Raw genomic sequence first — 21,311 nt, 5'->3', positions numbered from 1 at the left:
CCACAGCCAGCACTGATTATTTCGCTCTAGATAGCAGGCGATGAGCGTCACACACGCGTATAATAGAAATAATAGGATTCCACCATGTTCTGCACCACCGAGATCGCCGTGCAAAGGGCTCACGGGCCACCGGATGCGTCCCAACGACCTTCTTTTCCCCCGTTTAAACCACGCGGAATCGAACCGCAGCACGCTGCATGGACGTGACCCTCGCCCGCCCCACGCCGCGACTCTACCAGACGTTTCCAAACCGATATCCACTGCGTACGATCACCGTGTCAAAAGGGGGACGCATCACACTAACCCGGGGCCCTGTGGGCGGATGCTGAACGCAATCACTGGGAACGCTTCTTTATGAGCCTGCAGCGACGTTTATAGAGATGTAGAGTCATGGGAAGGCGTTGTGCGGGGATTGTTAAATGTAAATGAATGCCAGGAGCCCAGCCTGGCCGTTGGCTGCCTGTGCCTGGTTATCTCTGAGGGCGTCTAAGGACGAGCAGAGAGGAGTTCCAAGGGTTCATGTTCTTATGTCTACCTGCTCGTGTCTGGGTGAATGACCTTCACCACAGCTCACCTTTCCAAATGGATTCACGGGCTGTTTGGTTATGATGGGATGTTCGTCGTTCTCTCTGACTGTATCGCTGAGGAGAATAGAGAGATGTGATATGGAGCCAATTTCATGCAGTATATATCTTCTGGCTTTGACGAATGCGATGATGCACAGATAAGCTGATGGACATAAAATAGATCAGATAATGAACTGTTTGTGTCATTAATCAATTAAAACACCATCTGCTGCATGAGCTTCAGGAATGCTAATATTGAGCTGCCTTGCCTCCTTTTCAGATCCTTCTAAAAAGGAATATAGGTTATTTGGTTGCATTATGTGGTGGTTAGGCAGCACCTAGTAGTCTCTGGTAACCTGGTAAAATGGTAACCTGGTAACCAGGTAACCTGTCACATGTGACACTCGATAGCCTAAACGATAACCATTGATAGTTTCATTGACAATGCAACAACCTTAGCTTTATTATTCCTATCATGCGGGAGTCTTGTCCTGTAATGAACGGCCAAACGCATCACCGCGTTCCACTGGATGGATGGTCACATGTCAGCCATTCATTTCCTCTTGACTGAGCTGTAGATGAGTTAGTGCACAGCGTTCTGCTCCGAGGTGGATGGAGCCCACATTATAACAGACTTCCATGAGAGATTCATTAGCATCGCATTAACGCCGAGATGAAAGGCCTTTCCAACCGCCCAACGTAGAAATGCTGTGTACATTTCAGGGTTGGAGATCCTTAGACAATAATAAGTTACTCCTTTGAAGTGATTGATGTCCTAAAGGAAGCATCTTTAAAGATGTCATTAATGCTGCTGTCGGTAAGATAAGATATAGGGACAGAGCAGAAAAGAGCAAGAAAGTGCCATGTTTTAAAACGAGACCAAAACAACAAACAACCAAAAACCTACAGCTGCTGTAACTCATTTCTATCCGATAAATTCATTCGAAAGGTGCCTTTCCTTAACGAGCAGGGCGGGGCCTGAAGGTAGAGTGTGGACATCCTTAACGAGCAGGGCGGGGCCTGCAGGTAGACAGTTGAACCCCACAGCAGCATTCAGCTGGGACTCAAACCTTCCCCATAACGCATCCCCTCCAGCCCCGGCACTGCGGCCCCTCATCAGGGTAGATCCCCTAGAAGTGGGAGATGGGAGGAGAACAAACTGAAAGTAAATGAACAGCCCTTCTTCTGTCTTTCCCCCTGAGTTGTTCCCCAAATGTTACGAAAGTCTTATTCCTGCTGCAGTTGAGGACAATGAGATGGGATTTGCCCCAGAAAATTACCAATGTTATGCAATGTACAAAAACCCCAGATGGGTTCTGGGATCTTCCATTAGAATGACTGTTGATGAAAACACTAACATCATACATCACCATGCAGGAAACACAATGTTTTTCTGACTGCAGCCACACAGGTATAGGAGCATCTTGTGTTTCAATGTTACACTCTCCTCTCTGTCGACCCCAAACATATTTCAAATTGGTCAAATAAGACAAAAAAGAAATGAAAAAAAAACAGTAAAGAGATCATTTGAAAGTGTAGCGTCTCCTTAAAAATACCCTGCATTATGATTTGTGGTCCTGTTCATGTTGTGAATTTTTAATAGAGCCATATTCATAATTGATAATTTATCCAAACATTATATAAATTCATGACTTTACAGTGGTATTCAACAGCTTTCCTGATTCAATATTAAAAGATAAGTGCATCCATCCAGCCAAACGTGGATGGATGGAGGACCAGACACACACACACACACACACACACACACACACACACACACACACACACACACACACACACACACACATACACAAATGAGCGAGCACCATAGCCATGTTAATGTATTACACAGAATCTCACTCAAGGATAAACATTATCTTATAATTAAGTCGTTAATATGCCCGGGATGTAATTTTATATTTGAAATGATCACTAATGCAGTCAGTGAAATGAATAATGTTATGTCCAGGCACTACAGAAACCATCCCTTTATATGATTATCCAACAGCATTCTGCTGTTAGCTCTAACACAGCAGTGTTGTACAAAAGGCTACACTGCACATGTACAATTTACATAAAAATCGTCAATTTTTTAAATCAATTATTACGTGTGATAATCCAGGGGCTCTGCATAACGAGTTATTACCTAACTAGAATGTTAACTGCCAAGAACAAGGGACATTGTCTCTGGAGGAGATTCTGCTGTAGCTGTAAAAATGGCCAGCCTTTGTGCATTGCCAAGTGAACATTTGCAACGGTAGTAGCTTCTGCATTGTTTGCTGGAGTTAGTTTATATAAAAATGCTACACTCTCACACACACAGACACACAGACACACACACACACACACACACACACACACACACACACACACACACACACACACACACACACACACACACTCATCGTGCACAGACACATGCACGCACCATTATTCAGACCTTAGACATCCTAAACAAGGCGGAACACAGAACATTTCCGTTTTAATATGCTTTTCGCCTTCAGACAGGCAGAGCTTTTCTCCTTTAGACATGCATTCGGGGGGGGCGGGGGGGGGGTCAAGTTCTGCTGCAGCACAGCAGTGGCCCACCAGCAAATTCCAATGCATGCTTAAGTAGCCTTTTCAGTTCTTCTTTTCGTGCCATTACAGCGCAACGCTTAGTTTGATAAGGTTACGCTACTCCAAAGAATGGGGACTATAATAATATAATAAATAATAAAAGGAAGCTTGTGATTGTGTTGCAACTTGAACAACTACAAGCCCTCCAAGTCCTCCTCAGTCTTCTGAAGCAGAAACATGGGGGTCTTCATGAATCGACTCAAGACTCGGACCCCTCAAACAATATCCATGAGACAAGGAAACAGACAAAAGACAATTAAAACAATTAAAATGAAAAGTCTATTTTTAAGTCTACTTAGTCTATAATTATGAAGATCTAACATTACAATCTGCAATCTGCATTACAGTTCCAGTGAAGTTGTATGCCAGGCCAGAGAATATGTACGTGATACTTAGGTGACTGTTCAGCTGTAAAATATACAATTCTTCATAGTATATACCAAATATGTTGTAAATAGTTTCCCTCCCATCCTCCGAAACCAGCTCAAAGCAGGGAGAGAGGCCCTGGGTCTGAACTTGGTATTGAGCAGCTGTCAGGGGCTGGCTGGAATGCAGCGACCACTGTCCAAGTAATCATCGTTACAAATTAATTCATCCATCAATCCGTTGGAGCGATTTTTCAATCCTGTTGGTCAAAGTGAATCAATAAGCCAATAAGAATGCATTGAGCGCAGGTGCTGCGCTGCTGCTGTGGATGAATAATACATCCTGATGTGACCTCACCCTGCTGTCTGGACGTCACAGGCATGCACTCTGCATGAGCTCCTTAACATGGTGGAGGATTCAGTGTGTTGAAAGAAGCTACATGTAGGTTACTGAACATTTATTAATATACTAACATCCTTGCTCTCTCTGTCTCTCTCTCTCTCTTTGTCTCTCCATCTATCTATGTATCTATCTATCTCTATCTCTATCTCTATCTCGATCTCTCTGTGTGTCTCTCTCTCTCTCTCTCTCTCTCTCTCTCTCTCTCTCTCTCTCTCTCTCTCTCGCTCTCTCACTCTCTCTCTCTCTCTCTCTCTCTCTCTCTCTCTCTCTCTCTCTCTCTCTCTCTCTCCTCGCTCTCTCTCTCTCTCTCGCTCTCAGACCTGATCCATTGCACCAATGAGCTGAATGTGAGTGTTCCCCACCTGGCCGACACGCTGCTGGAGCGCACGGCCAGCCACAGCTGGGTGGTGGTGTTCAAGGCCCTCATCACCACCCACCACCTGATGATGTACGGCAACGAGGTGAGCCACCGCCTTCCTCCTTCAACCCACTGAGGCATAGACACACACAGGCACGCACATGAGCATACACACAGACACACACACACACACACACACACAGACACCCACACCCACACACAAACACACACAAAAGCAAACACACAAATACAGACACACACGCACGCGCACACGCACGCGCACGCGCACACACACACACTCACACACACACACACACACACACACACACACACACATACACACACAAACCCACAATTGCAATATTGTGTGCTTACACATACACTTACAAGCGAATGCACTATGCATGTTCATGCCAGCAGATTCAGAAGACACGGATTTACACAAACCCATGGAGGTCCAGCTAACAGAGAGGAATGATGTATCCCGGTGTTACTCCTTGTGGTCTTTGTGTTCCACAGAGATTGATCCAGTACCTTGCCTCCAGAAACACACTCTTCAACCTCAACAACTTTCTAGACAAGTCGGCACTACAAGGTGAGTAGCAATATCTCCCCTCCCACCTAAAGCTCTGAGGGGTTAGCTCTTTGAGAGCTGACAAGCTGTACTGACTGCTGTACTGACTGCTGTACTGACTGCTGAACCAAGGAACAGAGCTTATTATGATCCTTACAATGGCAGCATGTTATTTGAATTAATAAAGTGGGTGAAGAGTGTGTGTGTGTGTGTGTGTGTGTGTGTGTGTGTGTGTGTCTGTGTGTGTGTGTGTGTGTGTGTGTGTGTGTGTGTGTGTGTGTGTGTGTGTGTGTGTGTCCGGTGGTTTGATGGGCAGGTAACTAACGGTACCGTAAGGTGACTGGCTGAATTAGCTGTGGGTTCATTGTGTCACTGTGTGTCTCCTGGTTTACGACAGGTTACGACATGTCCACCTTCATCAGGCGCTACAGCCGCTACCTGAACGAGAAGGCCATGTCCTACCGGCTAGTGGCTGTGGACTTCACCAAGATGAAGAGAGGGTAACACATGAACACATGAACACATGAACACATGAACTCATGAACACTCTAATATGAACACATGAACGCTCTAACATGAACACATGAACACTCTACCATGAACACATGAATGCTCTAACATGAACACATGAACACTGGTGAACGTTCTTCTAAGATATGTCTCCTTCCGTTCAAAGGACCGCAAGGTTGGCTTTGATTTCAGCCCACCATGGCACCCCCCTGGCTGCGTGCCTGAGTCAGTATTCCAGGGTATCGTTGGATGTTTGCCCGCTGTGTTCATCCCCTTGTTCTGTTTGTGTGTGTGTGCTGTTGCCAGGGCCGATGGAGTCATGCGGACCATGACCACAGAGAAACTGATCAAGACTCTACCAATCATTCAGAATCAGTTGGATGCACTATTGGACTTTCAGGTACCGTGCTATAACTCAACCTCATGGGCACTTAATAAAGTGTTCTCCAGAAAAACCATCCCTCGCCTCTCTCTCGAATGACGGGGCTGTTGAGCCCTACAGTCGGAAGACACGTCCTCACGACACTCAAATAAACACTTCATGTTTATTTATTATGTTATTTGAGTGTTTTTTAACATCGGTAGTACAGACGACCATCTAAGAAATCCATGATTTCAAATTCAGAACAGTGGCTGAACTCCAGCCGTCTGGAAACGTGGGGCATGGTCAGGTGACCTGTAGGCTCATGTCTTTCTGGGGTACAGGACTAGCTTCCTCCAGCACACTCTAGTATATATCTGTTGCTCGCGTCTTCTACTTTCTCACTAACTGCACGCGGATCTGTGAGTCAATTTGTTTAGGTTTGATTCCCTATCTTCAATGAGTGCCCTTACACACAAAGACAAAGCATTGCACTATTCCACACTGTTGCTGCCTCATTGTGCACACACCCTCCGTACGTCACCGTGGTTTGTAAACGGTTGAAGGGTCCGGTGGGGAGAAGCCCACAGTGGCTGTACCACTCATAATGAGAGCCTTTATCCCCTGCCCAGACATAGCGTAGCGGTACTTTGAGACAAAGCTTTTTTAATCAACATTTTATTGCAGATTATACATCTTTATAAAAAAAAATGTAACCACTTTCCTGTATAATATTTACTTTGCTTATTAAAAAGCCCTGATATATATATATATATGTATATATATACTGTATGTCTTAGTATTATTCGATGAAGCTCTTCTCTTCATCTTTGTGGGATTGGTGGGTCTAACCCCCTCTCTTTGCCCGCCTCTACAAGCTACGCTTTAGAAGCCTTCTCCGGGCTCCACCTCAGCCTGTCAATAGTACAAAGAGAAGAACCGCTCTGAGAAGAAAGCATCTCAGAGTGTCGCTCGACCCCAGGGTAGAGCATGAGGTTGGGTTGATAATATTCAGCAAAGGATTTCTTTCTTTCTCTTTCTCTCTTTCTCTCTTTCTCTCTCTCTCTCTCTCTCTCTCTCTCTCTCTCTCTCTCTCTCTCTCCAGCCCAATTCCAATGAACTGACCAACGGAGTGATCAACGCAGGGTTCATGCTGCTCTTTAAAGACTCCATACGGCTGTTTGCTGCCTACAACGAGGGGGTCATAAACATGCTGGGTAATCCTTGTGCACACACACACGCACGCACGCACACACGCACGCACACACACGCACACACAGGAGCCATGTGGGGCTAGACGTGTGACAGGATACATGCACAGATCATGTTATGCAATCTGTCCTGTAACCTTCATGCACTGTTCCTCGAAGTTTTCACCGAATATTTAGTTTCATATCAGCAGTGCTTGTGAATGATAATAGAATCACCCTAGCAGTAGAATTTCAATATAAAATGAAAGTAATTGATTTATTCATATCATTTCATTTGGCTCAGAGTACAAAATGTACGGAGTCAGTTACTTACAGCACTGCCCTTCTTATATTCCTCTGTGGGACATGTTTATGAGGGCAAGAATACCGGTGTAACGCGCTCTCTTGCCTCCACTGTGCAGAAAAATACTTTGACATGAAGAAGAACCAGTGCAAAGACGCCCTGGAGATCTACAAGACCTTCCTCAACAGAATGACCCGACTCTCAGAGTTCCTCAAAGTAGCAGAGGTAAAGCCTGCTGGGTTGCTCCCTCCTCCCGGGAGAAGTCTCGCTAAATCCCCTTAGAGACACCAGTAAGACTGTCTAGAGAGCATCTCAAGGGCGTAGGCTGGTCTCTCCTCTCTCTCTCCTCTCTCCTATCTCTTCTCTCCTCTCTCTCCTCTCTCTCTTTCGCCTGTCACCTTTCTCTCTCTCTCTCTCTCCTATCTGCTATCTCCTCTCTCCCGACTCTCTCCTATCTCCTCTCTCATCTCCTATCTCCTATTTCCTCTCTCTCCTATCTCCTCTCTCTCCTTTCTCCTCTCTCTCTCGCCTCTCTCCTATCTCCTCTCTCATCTCCTATATCCTATCTCCTCTCCTCTCTCTCTCCTATCTCTCCTCTCCATCTCTCTCTATCTCTCTCTCTCTCTCTCTCTCTCTTTCTCTTTCTCTTTCCCTCTCCTATCTCCTATCTCCTATCTTTTCTCTCTCCTCTCTTTCCCTCCTCTCTTCTCTCTCTCCTCTCTCTCCCTCCTTTCTCCTCTCTATTTCTTACCTCCTCTCTCTCCCATCTCCTCTACTCTCTCTCCTCTCCCTGACACAACTCTATTCAACCTGAACACGACAGAGTTGAATGGAGATGCTGTTAGTCGGCATCTCCTTGACCTCCACGGTCTCTTGCACTTCAAAACAGCGCGTTGTTCCTTGACAACAAACCAGAACCAAACGGAGAGCCACACGGACCTGTTGAGATGCCCTCTTTATTGATTAAGGTTGATGTTTCTCTTGCGACCTGATCGCTTACCGGACCAGAACATCTGTCTCCAGGGCAACGTTTTCATTTCTAATCTTCCGTCTTCTCTGCCCGCTAGCTCTTTCTTCTCCTCCCTGTCCTCTCTCTGTCTTCCTGACTTGGGGGGGGCCGGGCTTATTCATAGACAGCGATGAATGGCCGAGTCCTAGCCTATCAGAGAGTCCCCCCTCGTTTAGAGCATCCAGGACCCTTCTCCTGCTGCCTGTTTACATGCCTGCACTGCATGCCCCCCCCCCCCCCCAGCAAGCTGTTGATTTCTATATTGACGTCCTCTGTATCTCTTCCTATGCTCTGTGTTTACGTGTTGTGTGTTCCTCTTCCTCTGGCTGTTTCTGTGAGGTTCTAGTCTGGGTAAGAGCCAGTCACGAGGCTGCTTATAGTAAACGCCACGATGTCCCTCCTGTGTGAGACAGGGCCTTGTCTCACGTCTCCTCCGTCTCCAAAGGGGGGGGGGGGGGGGGGTTAACCCTTCCGCTGATCTTTGGTTTTCTAATTGGAAGAAGGTTCCGGGGGGGGTACGGAGGCATCTGAGCATCCCCCCCCCTCCCCCCACACACACACACACACACACACACACACACACACACACACACCTCCCCAACTTCACCACCTCCACCCAAAAAAAAAACTAAAACCAAGAAAACATCGGCTCAACGTTGACTTTGAGGACCCATTCATTGACCTGTCTAACTAGAATGTCTTTTGTTTTGTGTGCCATTTGTGCCCCCCCACCCCCCCCCCCCTCCCCTATACCCCCACCCCTCCACCCTCCACCCTCCACCCTCCACACACCCCCCCCCCCCCACCCGACGCTTTGCCTCCTGTTTCGTCTTCGAGAAGTCAACATTAGTCGAGTGTCTTCCTATTGGATGTTTCCATCTGTCTCACGTGACCTGTTGTCTGGCCCGCTGCTCATCCCCCCGGGATATATGCGTGTTCACTCACCCATCGCCCGTCTATATCTCCACATCTGTGTGTGTGTGTGTGTGTGTGTGTGTGTGTGTGTGTATGTGTGTGTGTGTGCGTGCGTGCGTGTGTGTGTGTGTGTGGGTGTGTGTGCGTGCGTGCGTGCGTGTACGTGCTTTGTGCACGGGCCCTTCCCAGTGTTGGTGTTAATATGACTGTATATAAGTGTGTGTGTGTGTGTGTGTGTGTGTGTGTGTGTGTGTGTGTGTGTGTGCACTCCTCCCCCACCCCCCCCCCCCACCCTCCTGTTTGTCTTTTATTTGTTTCCTTTCCCGGCTGCATGCCAGTAACAAACGCTTCGGTTTGATTCCTCTTCTTCCCTCTTCCTCCTCCTCTTCCTCCTCCTTTTATGCGCCCTTCCTCCTCCTTTTTTTCCTTTCTTCTTCTTTGAAGTTTTTTGTCGTTTTTTTGTCAATTTTACTTTTTTCCGTTGATGTATATATATTTTTTTCCTCTTCATTTGAATTACATTTTGGTTTCTATTTGTTTTGCCCTTCCTCCTCCCCCCCTCCCCTCCCCTCCAAACCCCCCCCCCTCCCCTTCCTTTTTTTGTGACACAGCAAGTTGGGATAGATCAGGGCGACAGCCCCGATCTCACACAGGTCAGTCCGCATCTCATCTCAATCAACCGATCAATCAACCTGTCAGTCAATCAATCAACCAATCAACCAACCAGTCAGTCAAGTCAAGTCAATCCCATAATGCTTCATTCTTAAACGCTCCCGTTCACTACTCACCCTACAGACCTGCCCCGGCCTCCTCCTCCTCCCCTTGCACACTATTCTTAACTCCTTGCTTCCTTTCCTTCTTTGATTCAACACTGTAGACGAGCATAGGACCCGCACCGCACCTCCAGCCACGACCCATGAGCGACACCTGCTCGGTGTTCAAACCAAATTCTCCTCAGTCCTCAATCATAGCCCACCATTAAAAAGAATCATGTTGATTCCAGCGGTTTAATGGAAGCCTTATTGTGCGCTTCATCGCCAATCATTTGAATCTCGATTCTATCCCCGATGACGTTATCAACTCGGTTGATAGCGGCGCTGGTTTCAAGCGCGGGCTCAGCAGTGAGTCTCTTTTGCTGTAAATCACGGGGATCGAAGCACAACACTACAGTTAGCTGAGCTCCATTGTCCACACGTCATCAAGGTCCCCTCTGGTAGCATCAGCTGTGGGGAGAGCAGCGAATGGTGTTTTTTTAACCCTTTAATAGGTTTACGCAAGTACGACTTGAACAGGTGTGCCTTATGCCGTCACTCTACTGCATCCTGTCTCCAGGGACTCACCATCCCCCCGCTGGGCCGCGCAAATTACTTCATGACAAAAGAAATCCACAAAAGGCTTTGGCTTGTATGGAGGATGTTTGCAGTGCTGTGAGGGCGCTACGTGCTCCTCTTCAACTCCACCGTGGCACATGGCCACACTCAGCTCTGTTTTGACCTTTTATTTGAAACCTGTAGCATATTCTAGATTTCTCTGAAGAAGGATATCCAGAATTGGCATTATTCTCTCTTTTTCCCTTTTGAAATAAGTATACGAGAGATCTTTTGTTTTGTTTGTTCCGCTACTTTGCTTGTTGTGTTTGGGATTGTGTTCTCTGTAACTGAAAAGCAACTGTCTGGCTGAACGCACGGGTATCACATGATTCTCCCAACCAATCCCATCCATACCTTTTTGTTTTGTTGTGTTTCCCTGGTAACGGATGCTACCAAACAGCTGCCTGATGTGCATACCTGTCTTGGTCGGACAGTTGCCTTTCAGGGAGCTAACTCCCTGGTCCACCAGCGTCTCAGGTTCAGCCGCCCACAGACTGGCTGGCTCCCTTCCTCTTGGTTCAAACTCAATAGGAAGAAAGGAGAAATTGGCATTCATTTGAAAAACAAACAAAGTGGAGTCCATGGGTTAACTCTTCATCTCTGGGATGTGATTCTGGGTTTGTGGAAGGCGTGTGCGTCTGCGTGCGCGCGTGTGTGTGTGTGTGTGTGTGTGTGTGTGTGTGTCTGTGTGTGTGTGTGTGTGTGTGTGTGCGTGTGTGTCTGTGTGGGTGTGGGTGTAGTTTGTGCATCACTGTGCATGGGCTTGAACAGGTGTGCTTATTGAGAGGGCCCGATGGGCACGCTGGAGAGCTGCATTCAACTGGCTGTTCTGTCGTGTCGTGGTCTTTTGGCCAGCCCAGTCTCGCTCTGAGGACTTGGCACTGCATGACCTGGGGCTGACCTTTAGTCCGCATGCTTGTCCAGCCAACCCGATGACACCCAAAACACTGTCGCCATGCAGAATAAGCCCAAAGAGGAGTTTTGTTTTGAATTTATTTTTACTCTCCAAGAGAATCGAGAATGTCATTTTCAAGGTCTTGTGTTTTATTTGGGTGCAGCTTTGCAGGATTGTGTGATGGGTGCATGTGTGTGTGTGTGTGTGCGTGCGCGAGGGAAAGTTTGTGTGTGTGTGTGTGTGCGCGAGGGAAAGTTTGTGTGTGTGTGTGTGTGTGTGTGTGTGTGTGTGTGAGAGACGAGAGAGAGTGAGAGTGGGTGAGGTTGCAAACGGCTTGCCTGCTTGACTCTTGGTAATGCTACACCCTCCCTTCCCTGATGTTCCTGCTTCCCCCCCCCCCTCCCCCCCCCCCCCCCCCCCACCCCACACCCGACACCCCGCTACCCCCCAGGCCCCCAGCTCCCTCCTGGAGGCCCTGGAGCAGCACCTGGCCTCCCTGGAGGGCCGGAAGATCAAAGAGCTCTCAGCGGCTAACAGGTTAGCCCCAGCATCACATGCCACCATGACACCACTGCTTAATATCACACTAGCGACATAAAACAACATTGATTGTATTTATTAATTTATTTTAAAGTATTACTAGCAATTATAAAGATCATTATTAATTGGAGAAAAAAAAAAGATTTCAAAAACATTCGAAAACATCAATGTATCTAAAGAATGATGTTATTTTAATGTACTATTCCCATCGCTAAAGCTAGTGGCTGTTGGAAGTAGGAAGACCACGATGTAGTACCGGACAATGCATTCACTATTTCTATCGGAACATATTTGGGATATAGGAAAATGACGGGTGTGATAACTTAAGTTTTAAATGTCTTGTTTTCTTTTCCTGGCTGAGAAAATTGTGGAATCTTCCTGTGGACAGAACTGTATGTAGTCACTCTACTCAGTTCCATTTCAACTGGAGAAATTCCACTGGGACTCTTGGTAATCACTGGTTACCAAGTCAACCGCCAGCCTGTGTGTGTGTATGTGTGTGTGTGTGTGTGTGTGTGTGCGTGTGTGTGTGTGTGTGTGTGTGTGTGTGTGGCCTCAAACCAGCTCACTTTCCAATGTGATGTCATCTCTCCCCAGCACTGGGATCGCTCTGAGCCGCATGGACGACAAGACGGACGACAACAAACTGCAACAACACAAGGTCACCTGGCTGTTACACACCTCGTAACACACTGTTACACACCCGTAATACACTGTTACACACCCGTAACACACTGTTACACACCGGTAATACACTGTTACACACCCTGTAACACACTGTTAGACACTCTGTTACACACCCATACCACACTGTGAGACACCCTTTAACACACTTAGACACCCTGTTACACACTGTTAGACACTCTGTTACACACCCATAACACACTCTGTTACGTCCTGTTACACGCCATGTTACACACTCTTGTTACACCCTCTGTTACACACTCTGTTACACCCTGTTACACACCATGTTACACACTCTTCACGGGATAGTAGGATCTAAACCTTCCATCCGTGTCCATCTTGTCCTTCCCCACCAACGCCACATCTCTACGTACGTTACCACCATGAAGGAGGGGCCAAAAGTGATTGACATTCAGACACCCAATGTCTCTCCCAGCACCCAATCTGTGGGCAGTGCTAACAGCAGTGGAGGAGCCAATGATCTCTTTGCCAACTCTCCCGTCGTACCCATCAGCAACCAGTGAGACAAAGCAAATGTCCCGTGCCGTCTTGATATTGTGATCTGTCCTTTTTTGCCATCTCACCACCGCCAAGCCACCTATGGGCCGTTAGATGAACGACATGTCAGTTGGGTTAGGACCAGGGCTTCACAAAAAGGCTGTCAGAACTGCTGATTGATGTGACCCCGTCCCCTCTCCTCTCTGTGCCCCCTGACCCGCCCTACTGATGACTCTGACCCCCCTACTGATGACCCTGACCCCTCTCCTCTCCCTCCGTCTGCCCAGCGTGCCAAACCTGACCAGTGAGTTGTTCAGCCTGCAGCCGAGCTTCACTCCCATCCAGACCACACACACTGTGCCCAACAATAACAATGCCTGGGGAGGTAGGTGAACACACAAATACACACGTCTTCCGTCTTTCACTTTCATATCCTTATGTTCTGCACACACATTGTGACCTCTTTTCTCTCTTCCCTTCACGTTGGCATGGTAACTTGGGTGCGGTCAGGTGACCTGCTAAAGTCAGCACCACCACCCCAAATCCATAGCCAAGGAGCCCTGTTGCATTCTGGGAAGATGCTACACAGTGATCTGGACTCCTCCTTAGCCCACCTAGTCGGCAGTAAGCATTTCTCCTTTTTTTTTTTGTATACCCAAGTGCTCATCGATCTTGGTATTCTTGATTGGGCTTGTATTCAACATGGAGTGACCATTTGTCTCCCCCCCCCCCGCCTCTCCACAGACCTGCAGTTCGGTGGAACTCCTGCCAAAAAGTGAGTGGTTCAGCAGAGTGTCAGCCTGCTCATGACAAACGATTCCCAGCGCAAGCGATTATGCACTACGCCGTGGAGCTCATGTTTTCACCTGATGTGGTGTGATGTTTGTTTATCCGACTGTGAACAGGATATCTCAAAAGGTTAGGCTCAGATTTGAAATGCATGCTCCCTTGGCCAAGCCGTAACTAACACATTTTTCACAGCAGATGGTAAAATGCTATTTTAGATATCGGCGGCTGAGGTTTTCTCTTGTTTTCTCATTCGTTCTCGATGGGTCCCTCTGTCTGTCCACTCTGTGGCCACAACACATGCAGCCTTTCTCTCTCTGTCAATGCGTGGATATCTGTGCCCGTGCGTGTGCGACACATGTATGATCAATGCACGCATGTGTCCACAATGTCCACAAGTCCACAATGTCCACAATGGCCGCTCTGCTCCAGGCTGAACCGGCCAGATGACATCATTATGTTTTTATATCTTCAATAGTAAACCTCCTAGGATGGTCGGCGCGATGCAGGGCTCCGTTAGACCCGTGCAGGGCGCACTCGAGTCTGACCGCAGCCATGCGCAGGCAGAGTTCAGCCGGAGGCCACACTGTAGTATTAATGCAGTAGCACTGCAGTAGCACTGTTAGGAGCGCTGTAGGAGCACTATAGTGCTACTGCATTAGCACTCTAAAATGACTGCATTATCGCTCAGTAGCACTATAGTAGCACTGCAGTAGCACTGCATTAGCGCTCTAGAGTGCTACTGCAGTAGCACTGCAGTAGCACTCTAGAAGCAGCACTGCATTAGCACTGCAGTAGCACTGCGTTAGAACTCTAGAAGCACTGCAGCAGCAATGTTGGTAGCACTGTAGTAGCACTATTGTAGCACTGCATTAACACGGCAGTAGCACTCTAGAAGCACTGCAGTAGCACTGTGAGTTGAGCCATCCTAGTTTTTCCGATCGGCCCACCATCATTTTGGACGTCAAATAAACAACACTGGCCCTTCTTTGAAAGGTTGACGTTCCAGTCCCTCCCTGTAGGACTGCATGGCGTTTGTGTACGCGTGTGTAACACATGTTGCCGTGTGTCAGGCCAGAGCTGCAGTGGAGTCAGCTGGTGGAGAAGAAGCCGAGCGGGGGCGGCTGGCAGTCTAAAGGCATGTGCACCAGCACCAACTGGGCCCACGCCATGCCCCCTGCACCCATGGCGGTGCCTCAGATGGTAACCAACACACACACACACACACACACACACACACACACACCATTTGGAAGATGGTAGATATATATATATATATATATATATATATATATATATATATATATATACTGTACTGATTGACTATATATATATATATAAAGTGAAAATCGTTATTATACAACAAAGTCATAAGTGACCATTTTACTACTATATACACAGACATCTGGTCACACTTTAAAATACCGTTCAGTCATAAGTAATTATTAAGTCTTGAGTTAATGATGAAATAATAATTGGGTCCAGGTTGTAAAATCCAGAATTTGTCCCTTAATATAGATTTGTAGAGGAAATAGCTCAGCCTACGGGCCTACCCAGTGGACTGTACCAAGTGGTAGGCTGGCACACATCAAACACCCTCCCACTTGTGAGGCAACGAGATAGTCGATTTGACATGGCTTGTAGTGGCTCATAAACATCACATCTGGTGGTAAAAAAAGGGTCTCTTTGTTATAGCACTTATTAATAATCTACAAATGATTGTTTTTGTTTTGTTTATGATTAACAGGTTAATCATTAACTAAATACTTACAAATTAATGTTTTGTTAATGATAAGGGCTAATCATTAGGTAAACTGTGTCCCAATTATTTGGCCTTGTGGTTGATTACCCTAGCTAACCACTACCCTATCCGTCTCCTAAACATCTAGAAAATGTAGATTCATATTTCCCTTGCAGAAGTAGGGGTATCCTGTCAGAACAAACAAGGCCAGTAGATTACCTGGCAGCATGTTCATTCTTTGGTCATTTATCAAAATGTTTTACACTTAAAGATCTGCCGTAGACATGAAAACCAAATCTCTTAATTAGAAAGAAAATGTCACCCTGTGGCCTATTTAAAGTAAGAAATATATATATTAAAAATGACAATTATTACCCATCCAATCTTTTCTTCCTCCCTATCGCCACAGAATGGCATGATCTACACTGGCTACGTAAGTATCTCCCGTCAACTTTGACCTTTGCCCTTACAACTGTCAGTTTTTCACCTCTATTGATAAAAAAAAGATATCAGCATTGAACAATGCAACAATGCAACAAAACAAACAAACTCTTATACTGTATTTTTGTTTTGCCTATTAGTATTTATATTTAAAAGTGTGTGTATATGTATGTGAAGTATATAATAACACTTAAAATATACCTAATACAGAAACTGTTATGCAGTCACAATTATTCAATGCTTTTTATCAGAGCAGTCAACATACGAAACATTGGCTTATTTTCCCACTTTCCCCAGGCCCCGGCTCCTGTGGCGTTCCCTATGACATCCCAAGTGCCTGTATACGGGATGGTGAGCAACATGTTACTCTTTAGCAGATGCTGCTGTGACACCCGCTGATTAATTCATATACAGCTGGTCTTTAAAGAGGAACTACACACACTAGGTTGAAAGTTGAAAACCATCTTAAGAGTTCAGATCTTCCAAATGTCTGTGTCCTTATCTATGCTTAAAGAGCCAGTGAACCAAAAAGATATTCTTTATTTGTTTTAAACGTGGTAATAGGTCTTAGTCATCTATGCCATTTTGTCACTGATAGTAAAACAAGACAGTTGATTAGAGAAAACGGCAGTAAATTCCTTGTTTTGGATTGTTTTGTTTGTCAACGTAACACTGTGCTCTTAACGCCTGAACCGTTACTTTGTGACGTGGAAGTAGTTAATTCTTCGATGTCAGTATATATATATTTATATATATATATATATATATACACCGCTCATTATAACACTCATACACGACGACGGAACTATGGACACACTACAAAGTTGGCGTGGGTCGTAACCATGGCGACAACACGCCCCCCTCTTTCCTAGAACTCTGTCCATAACACTTGTTTTTTAAAATCTCATTGTATGCAAATTCAAGCTGACAAGGGGTTCGCTTACACTTAAAATATCAGTAAAAACAGCTCAAAGCACTCTTTAATGAGCTCCTCTCTCTCCTCTTTCCATGGTTGCCTGGGTGATTGCGTTCAGCTCCCCCCCCAGATGGGCCATCAGATGGGAGGCGTTCAGATGATGGCTCCCCAGCCTGTTATGTACAACCAGCCCGTCCTGAGGCCCACCAACCCCTTTGCACCTATGCCGGGAACACAGGTGATATACCTACACCCACACACACACACACACACACACAGCTTTGTGACATCACGATGTGGGAGTGTCCAACTGCCTGGAAGAAGTCTTTTGGTGGGCGGCATCCACTGGGAGGCTGGAAGGGGTCGGTGAATCAGGTATCAGGATGGACACTCCCACACACTGGTGTCCCAGTGGTATACTTAGTGATTCATCCACTTTTTTTTTTACTCAATTTGAATGGGCTGACCTCATCAATGTTTGATGAAACATAGAAAACTCGAACATGGTTTTGCTAATCATGGGGTGAGTAAGTTCAATGGAGCTTTGTTTGGTATTCCTTTTCTGAAATACTCCCAGAGATGTTTACTGGCCAATAACATGGCTGTTAAATAACAAGGGTGGCTACAGCAGTAATTAAAACAACATTTAGGTAGGAGTTTGCCAATTATACAGAGCAGAAGATACATGTAATTAGCTACTTAGTGAGTGTTAATGCTTCTTAAAGTGTGAGCGGGTGATTTTCTCTGAGCTGCAGCACACACAGCCCTTCTCACAAGATGCATCATCACTTGAAGAGTTTTGTTGAGCTAAATTACTCTCATCTCTCTCCTTTGCAGATGCACTTCATGTAAGAACGATAAAGTAACCATGGCAGCAAAGCTAAGGCCGAACGAAGGACTGGAAGGAGAGTGGAGAGAGTGAGAACGCATTAAGAGAGAGAGATGCAGTTGAAGAAATTAAACCAACCAATCCGGAACCAAATCCAGCGCAGGAGGAAAGATGCAAACTGGAGAGAAGGGAGGAAAGGCATGGAAGAGAAACCACAGGCAGGTCGAGATGAAACCATGAGTCTTTAAACTCTTCTCCTGCCATCTCCTCTCCTCTCTCCTTATCGGCGAAATAGCGAAGAGAGGCCCTCCTCAATCTCCTTTAATTCTGTTTGATTTGCCATTAGTGAATGGCGCCGTTCTGTGTGTTGATGAATGCAATGTTTATGGCTTGCGATGATACGAGCGAGAGCCGCGGATGAAGTGCAGAAGCCTCACCATTCCTTTACCCGTGTCAGAAACAAACCCTTCTCAGTCTCATGACTTTAGTCATCCATGATGGACATCTTTTCATCGATTGGGTCATTTGCACGTACTTTCCTTGAGGCAATACTTTGCCATGGGTCAATGTACAACTGTTGGTGATTTGATGCTTGTTGATGAAATCCCGCCAATATCCTACTTCTGGGTCGTCTGTCAGAACTTCATTCATGACCTGATGTCAGCGGTTATAACGGACAGACGTGTGAAAGACCTTTTTTAATTTTCTTTGTTTTATTCCACTATTTTAGTGTGCCGTGTCATTGTATTGCAACTTAAGTCTTTTACGAGTTTTAAAGTTTGTTTGTGATTGCCAACGTCAAATGACAAAATGTGAATTGGAATGACTTTCCTGTTTCTTCGAGTGTGGATGACTACGGAGGATTTGTATGTATCTTTTAGTTTGTTCTTTTTGCAGTCCTATGTCTAGATGTCAGGTGCCTGATGTAATTATGTTACCAGGTACCGCCATGTGTAACTGCACTGGAATCACTGATAAAAGCACTGAGCCAGACCCAGGAACCATATCTGGATGTTAACAAAACCTCATGAACTAACTTCACCTCAGCAGCAGTGAGAGCACTGTGCATCTCATGCTTCCGTCTTCATCTACAGCTGTGCAACATCACGCAAAGCCCACCACCATCTTCTTCACTACGTCTCCGTTTAGGAAATGTCTTCGTTGTAATAGTAGTCTCGTACTTCTTTGTGAGTCTGTCAGGATTCTGTACAGAATGCCGTTTGTTTTAGTATGCTTAACTCCTGCAATTTTATACCCTTACCCTTAAGGTAGCGAACGATGCACTGAGCCAGGGGGAGGTGGTCCGAGGTTGGTAGGTTCTCAGTCTTGCCAATCAGAAACAGTCTGAGACCTCCAGATGTTTACTCCCACCCCCCTAGTGTTACCAACTGCCCTGAGCATCGCCCTGTCCCCCCCCCCCCCCCTGTCCACAGATATTCTTACACTTCAGATGCCAGTTTAACAGTTTAGCAGTAACCTGGGCATTAGACCCCTCTCCATATCAATAGCAATTGCTTGTATGGGCATAAGATAAGGTAAACAGTCAGAAATGAAGAAGCAATCTAAGAACATTTAAGAGAAATGTCTGTCCTGTACAAACCCTAGTTAAATCTAATGTCATTTGGATCAATTCAGACAGGTGGCAAAGCCACTAAGAATTGCATCTTACCACGACTTATGAGGTTGAATACGAGACGAGTTAGACCTACAGACGGACGGTATATTAAATAGCACAAACCTCCCAAGAGGGGGGACAACACTGCTGCACAAAAACTAAAAATCTTAGCTGGGATGTACAGTCGAAAGGGGCAATAATCGATTTTGGAGTAAGTGGTTTTTCTAATTGATGGTGTCTGTTGTGTCTATGTACTGTGTGTGTGTATGTACACACCTTCCCACCGAGATGAACAGGGTCATGTTCCCAGGGCGAGACCTTCCCTGTGTACTCCCGTGTCTACAGGTGAAGAAGCCCCAATCCTGGTAATGTACTCACTTCTCAATGAGTGTCGTCCTGAGCAGCTTCTCTGTGTCCTACATGTCCCCAAGGGTCAGCTATGAGACGGCTCTGGGACCATGTTAGCTAGAAACATCAACCATCGGTCATCGGAATATGTTGAAATGATGAGAGCAAATCTGAAGTTCACCTCTCCATCATACAACTTGAACTGCACATGTGGATGAGCCCGGAGAAACATCTCAAAGAATTGAGAATGTACCAAGTCGTAGGGAACTTTTTTTTTCTTCTCCATTTTAGTATTTCTCGCTTGAACTGCTGGCTGTATCTAAAACCCAATGTTCCCAAGAAAGTGTAGTGATGACCAATACCAGCAGAGAGATTGTCATTTGAGAAATATTGTCACCAAGTAGTAATCCGTTTGCTTATGACGATAATACAGCAAAGACTGGAGATGCCCAAACGAATGGCCATCAATTCGGGATTTGTCCTTTGGAAACTTGTGGTACTCCATATGTCCGTGTTAAGAGTGGTCCGTCTTTCTTGTGGGCGACATTGTGGGACTCTGGGCCACAATGCAGCCCTGTCTCTCCAAGGCCAATCTTTGACTGTTACCAATTGTTTTGTCCTCTGTATATAGGTAACGCTCTTCATGTGTTTTAGACGTTCTCTCTGTAAGTGACTGAAGCGCCATTGGACAATGTACTGTATGTGGGACAATTTATTGCTGTAACTGTGTTTGGGTGGTTGTAACTTTGAAGGTGTCATCATCTGAGGGGGGGGGGGGGGGGGGGGGGGGGCGGGGTGGGTTGATGTTTGTGACGTTTTGTGTTCATCTTGCAAAAGGAAGGGGGGTGGGGGGGTTGGGTTCAAAGATCAACTCTTATCACAACTGGTCTAAACCAAGAGTGTCTTCATCAAGGAAGCGGACAGGACAGGGTCTGTCCTCTTCCAACCAGGAACATTTTTTGCACCAAAGTCATCATCAAAGCGCAGCTTCTTCTTACTCCCAAGGTCATAAGGACGAACTCCACAGAACTCAAAAAGGATTTGATTTCCTTTTCTTTATTTTTTACATTAATTTCAGAGATGAGGAAATGGTCTTTATTTGCATGATTAAGTGTCGTCTTTTTATTGGCTTGTGTGTCCGGTAAAAGCATGACCATTGTGAACTCTCACTTACCGGTGTGTTTTTAAAAATGTTTAGGAAATTTCTCCATGAGATGATTTTTTTTTTTACTTACCTCTTTACATGAACATCCATTGACATTCATCATCATCTGTTTTTAGAAGATGTGGCACAAGTTAACTGATTGAAGGACGCCTAGCATGCAGATATGCAACCTGTCCATCACGCCGTTGGATCTTCAAACACTGTTTTCCCTGCCGCATCTGCGTAAAAACACCCAGGATGTCAACAGCAGCCATCACTTAGCTAGCTAGACATTGCAGTCTTGTAAAACCGCTCTCATTATTAAAGCGT

At 46.0% G+C, this 21,311-nt stretch overlaps 1 protein-coding gene across 1 annotated transcript in view; it reads left to right on the top strand.

Moving 5' to 3' along the window:
• LOC311353936 (phosphatidylinositol-binding clathrin assembly protein-like) overlaps positions 1 to 19,858 on the top strand; it is a gene marked incomplete at both ends in the record, with an annotated part of 23,429 nt that extends 3,571 nt beyond the window's left edge. The window contains 18 exons of the mRNA XM_084473725.1: positions 4,272 to 4,414; positions 4,831 to 4,906; positions 5,283 to 5,385; positions 5,702 to 5,795; positions 6,862 to 6,973; positions 7,369 to 7,475; positions 9,786 to 9,827; positions 11,891 to 11,976; positions 12,544 to 12,640; positions 13,053 to 13,183; positions 13,449 to 13,546; positions 13,672 to 13,785; positions 13,906 to 13,936; positions 15,021 to 15,150; positions 16,098 to 16,121; positions 16,427 to 16,480; positions 17,164 to 17,283; positions 19,835 to 19,858. Of these exons, the coding sequence (XP_084329851.1) occupies positions 4,272 to 4,414; positions 4,831 to 4,906; positions 5,283 to 5,385; positions 5,702 to 5,795; positions 6,862 to 6,973; positions 7,369 to 7,475; positions 9,786 to 9,827; positions 11,891 to 11,976; positions 12,544 to 12,640; positions 13,053 to 13,183; positions 13,449 to 13,546; positions 13,672 to 13,785; positions 13,906 to 13,936; positions 15,021 to 15,150; positions 16,098 to 16,121; positions 16,427 to 16,480; positions 17,164 to 17,283; positions 19,835 to 19,858 (1,586 nt within the window). The remainder of the gene's footprint in view (positions 1 to 4,271; positions 4,415 to 4,830; positions 4,907 to 5,282; positions 5,386 to 5,701; positions 5,796 to 6,861; positions 6,974 to 7,368; positions 7,476 to 9,785; positions 9,828 to 11,890; positions 11,977 to 12,543; positions 12,641 to 13,052; positions 13,184 to 13,448; positions 13,547 to 13,671; positions 13,786 to 13,905; positions 13,937 to 15,020; positions 15,151 to 16,097; positions 16,122 to 16,426; positions 16,481 to 17,163; positions 17,284 to 19,834) is intronic.
• Between the last annotated feature and the right edge of the window lie 1,453 nt (positions 19,859 to 21,311).

Source organism: Micromesistius poutassou (assembly GCF_964030765.1).
Source record: "Micromesistius poutassou genome assembly, chromosome: 10".
Classification (NCBI taxonomy): domain Eukaryota; kingdom Metazoa; phylum Chordata; class Actinopteri; order Gadiformes; family Gadidae; genus Micromesistius; species Micromesistius poutassou.
The sequence above is the reverse complement of the archived record's forward strand: the minus strand, read 5'-3'. Positions and strand labels throughout refer to the sequence as shown.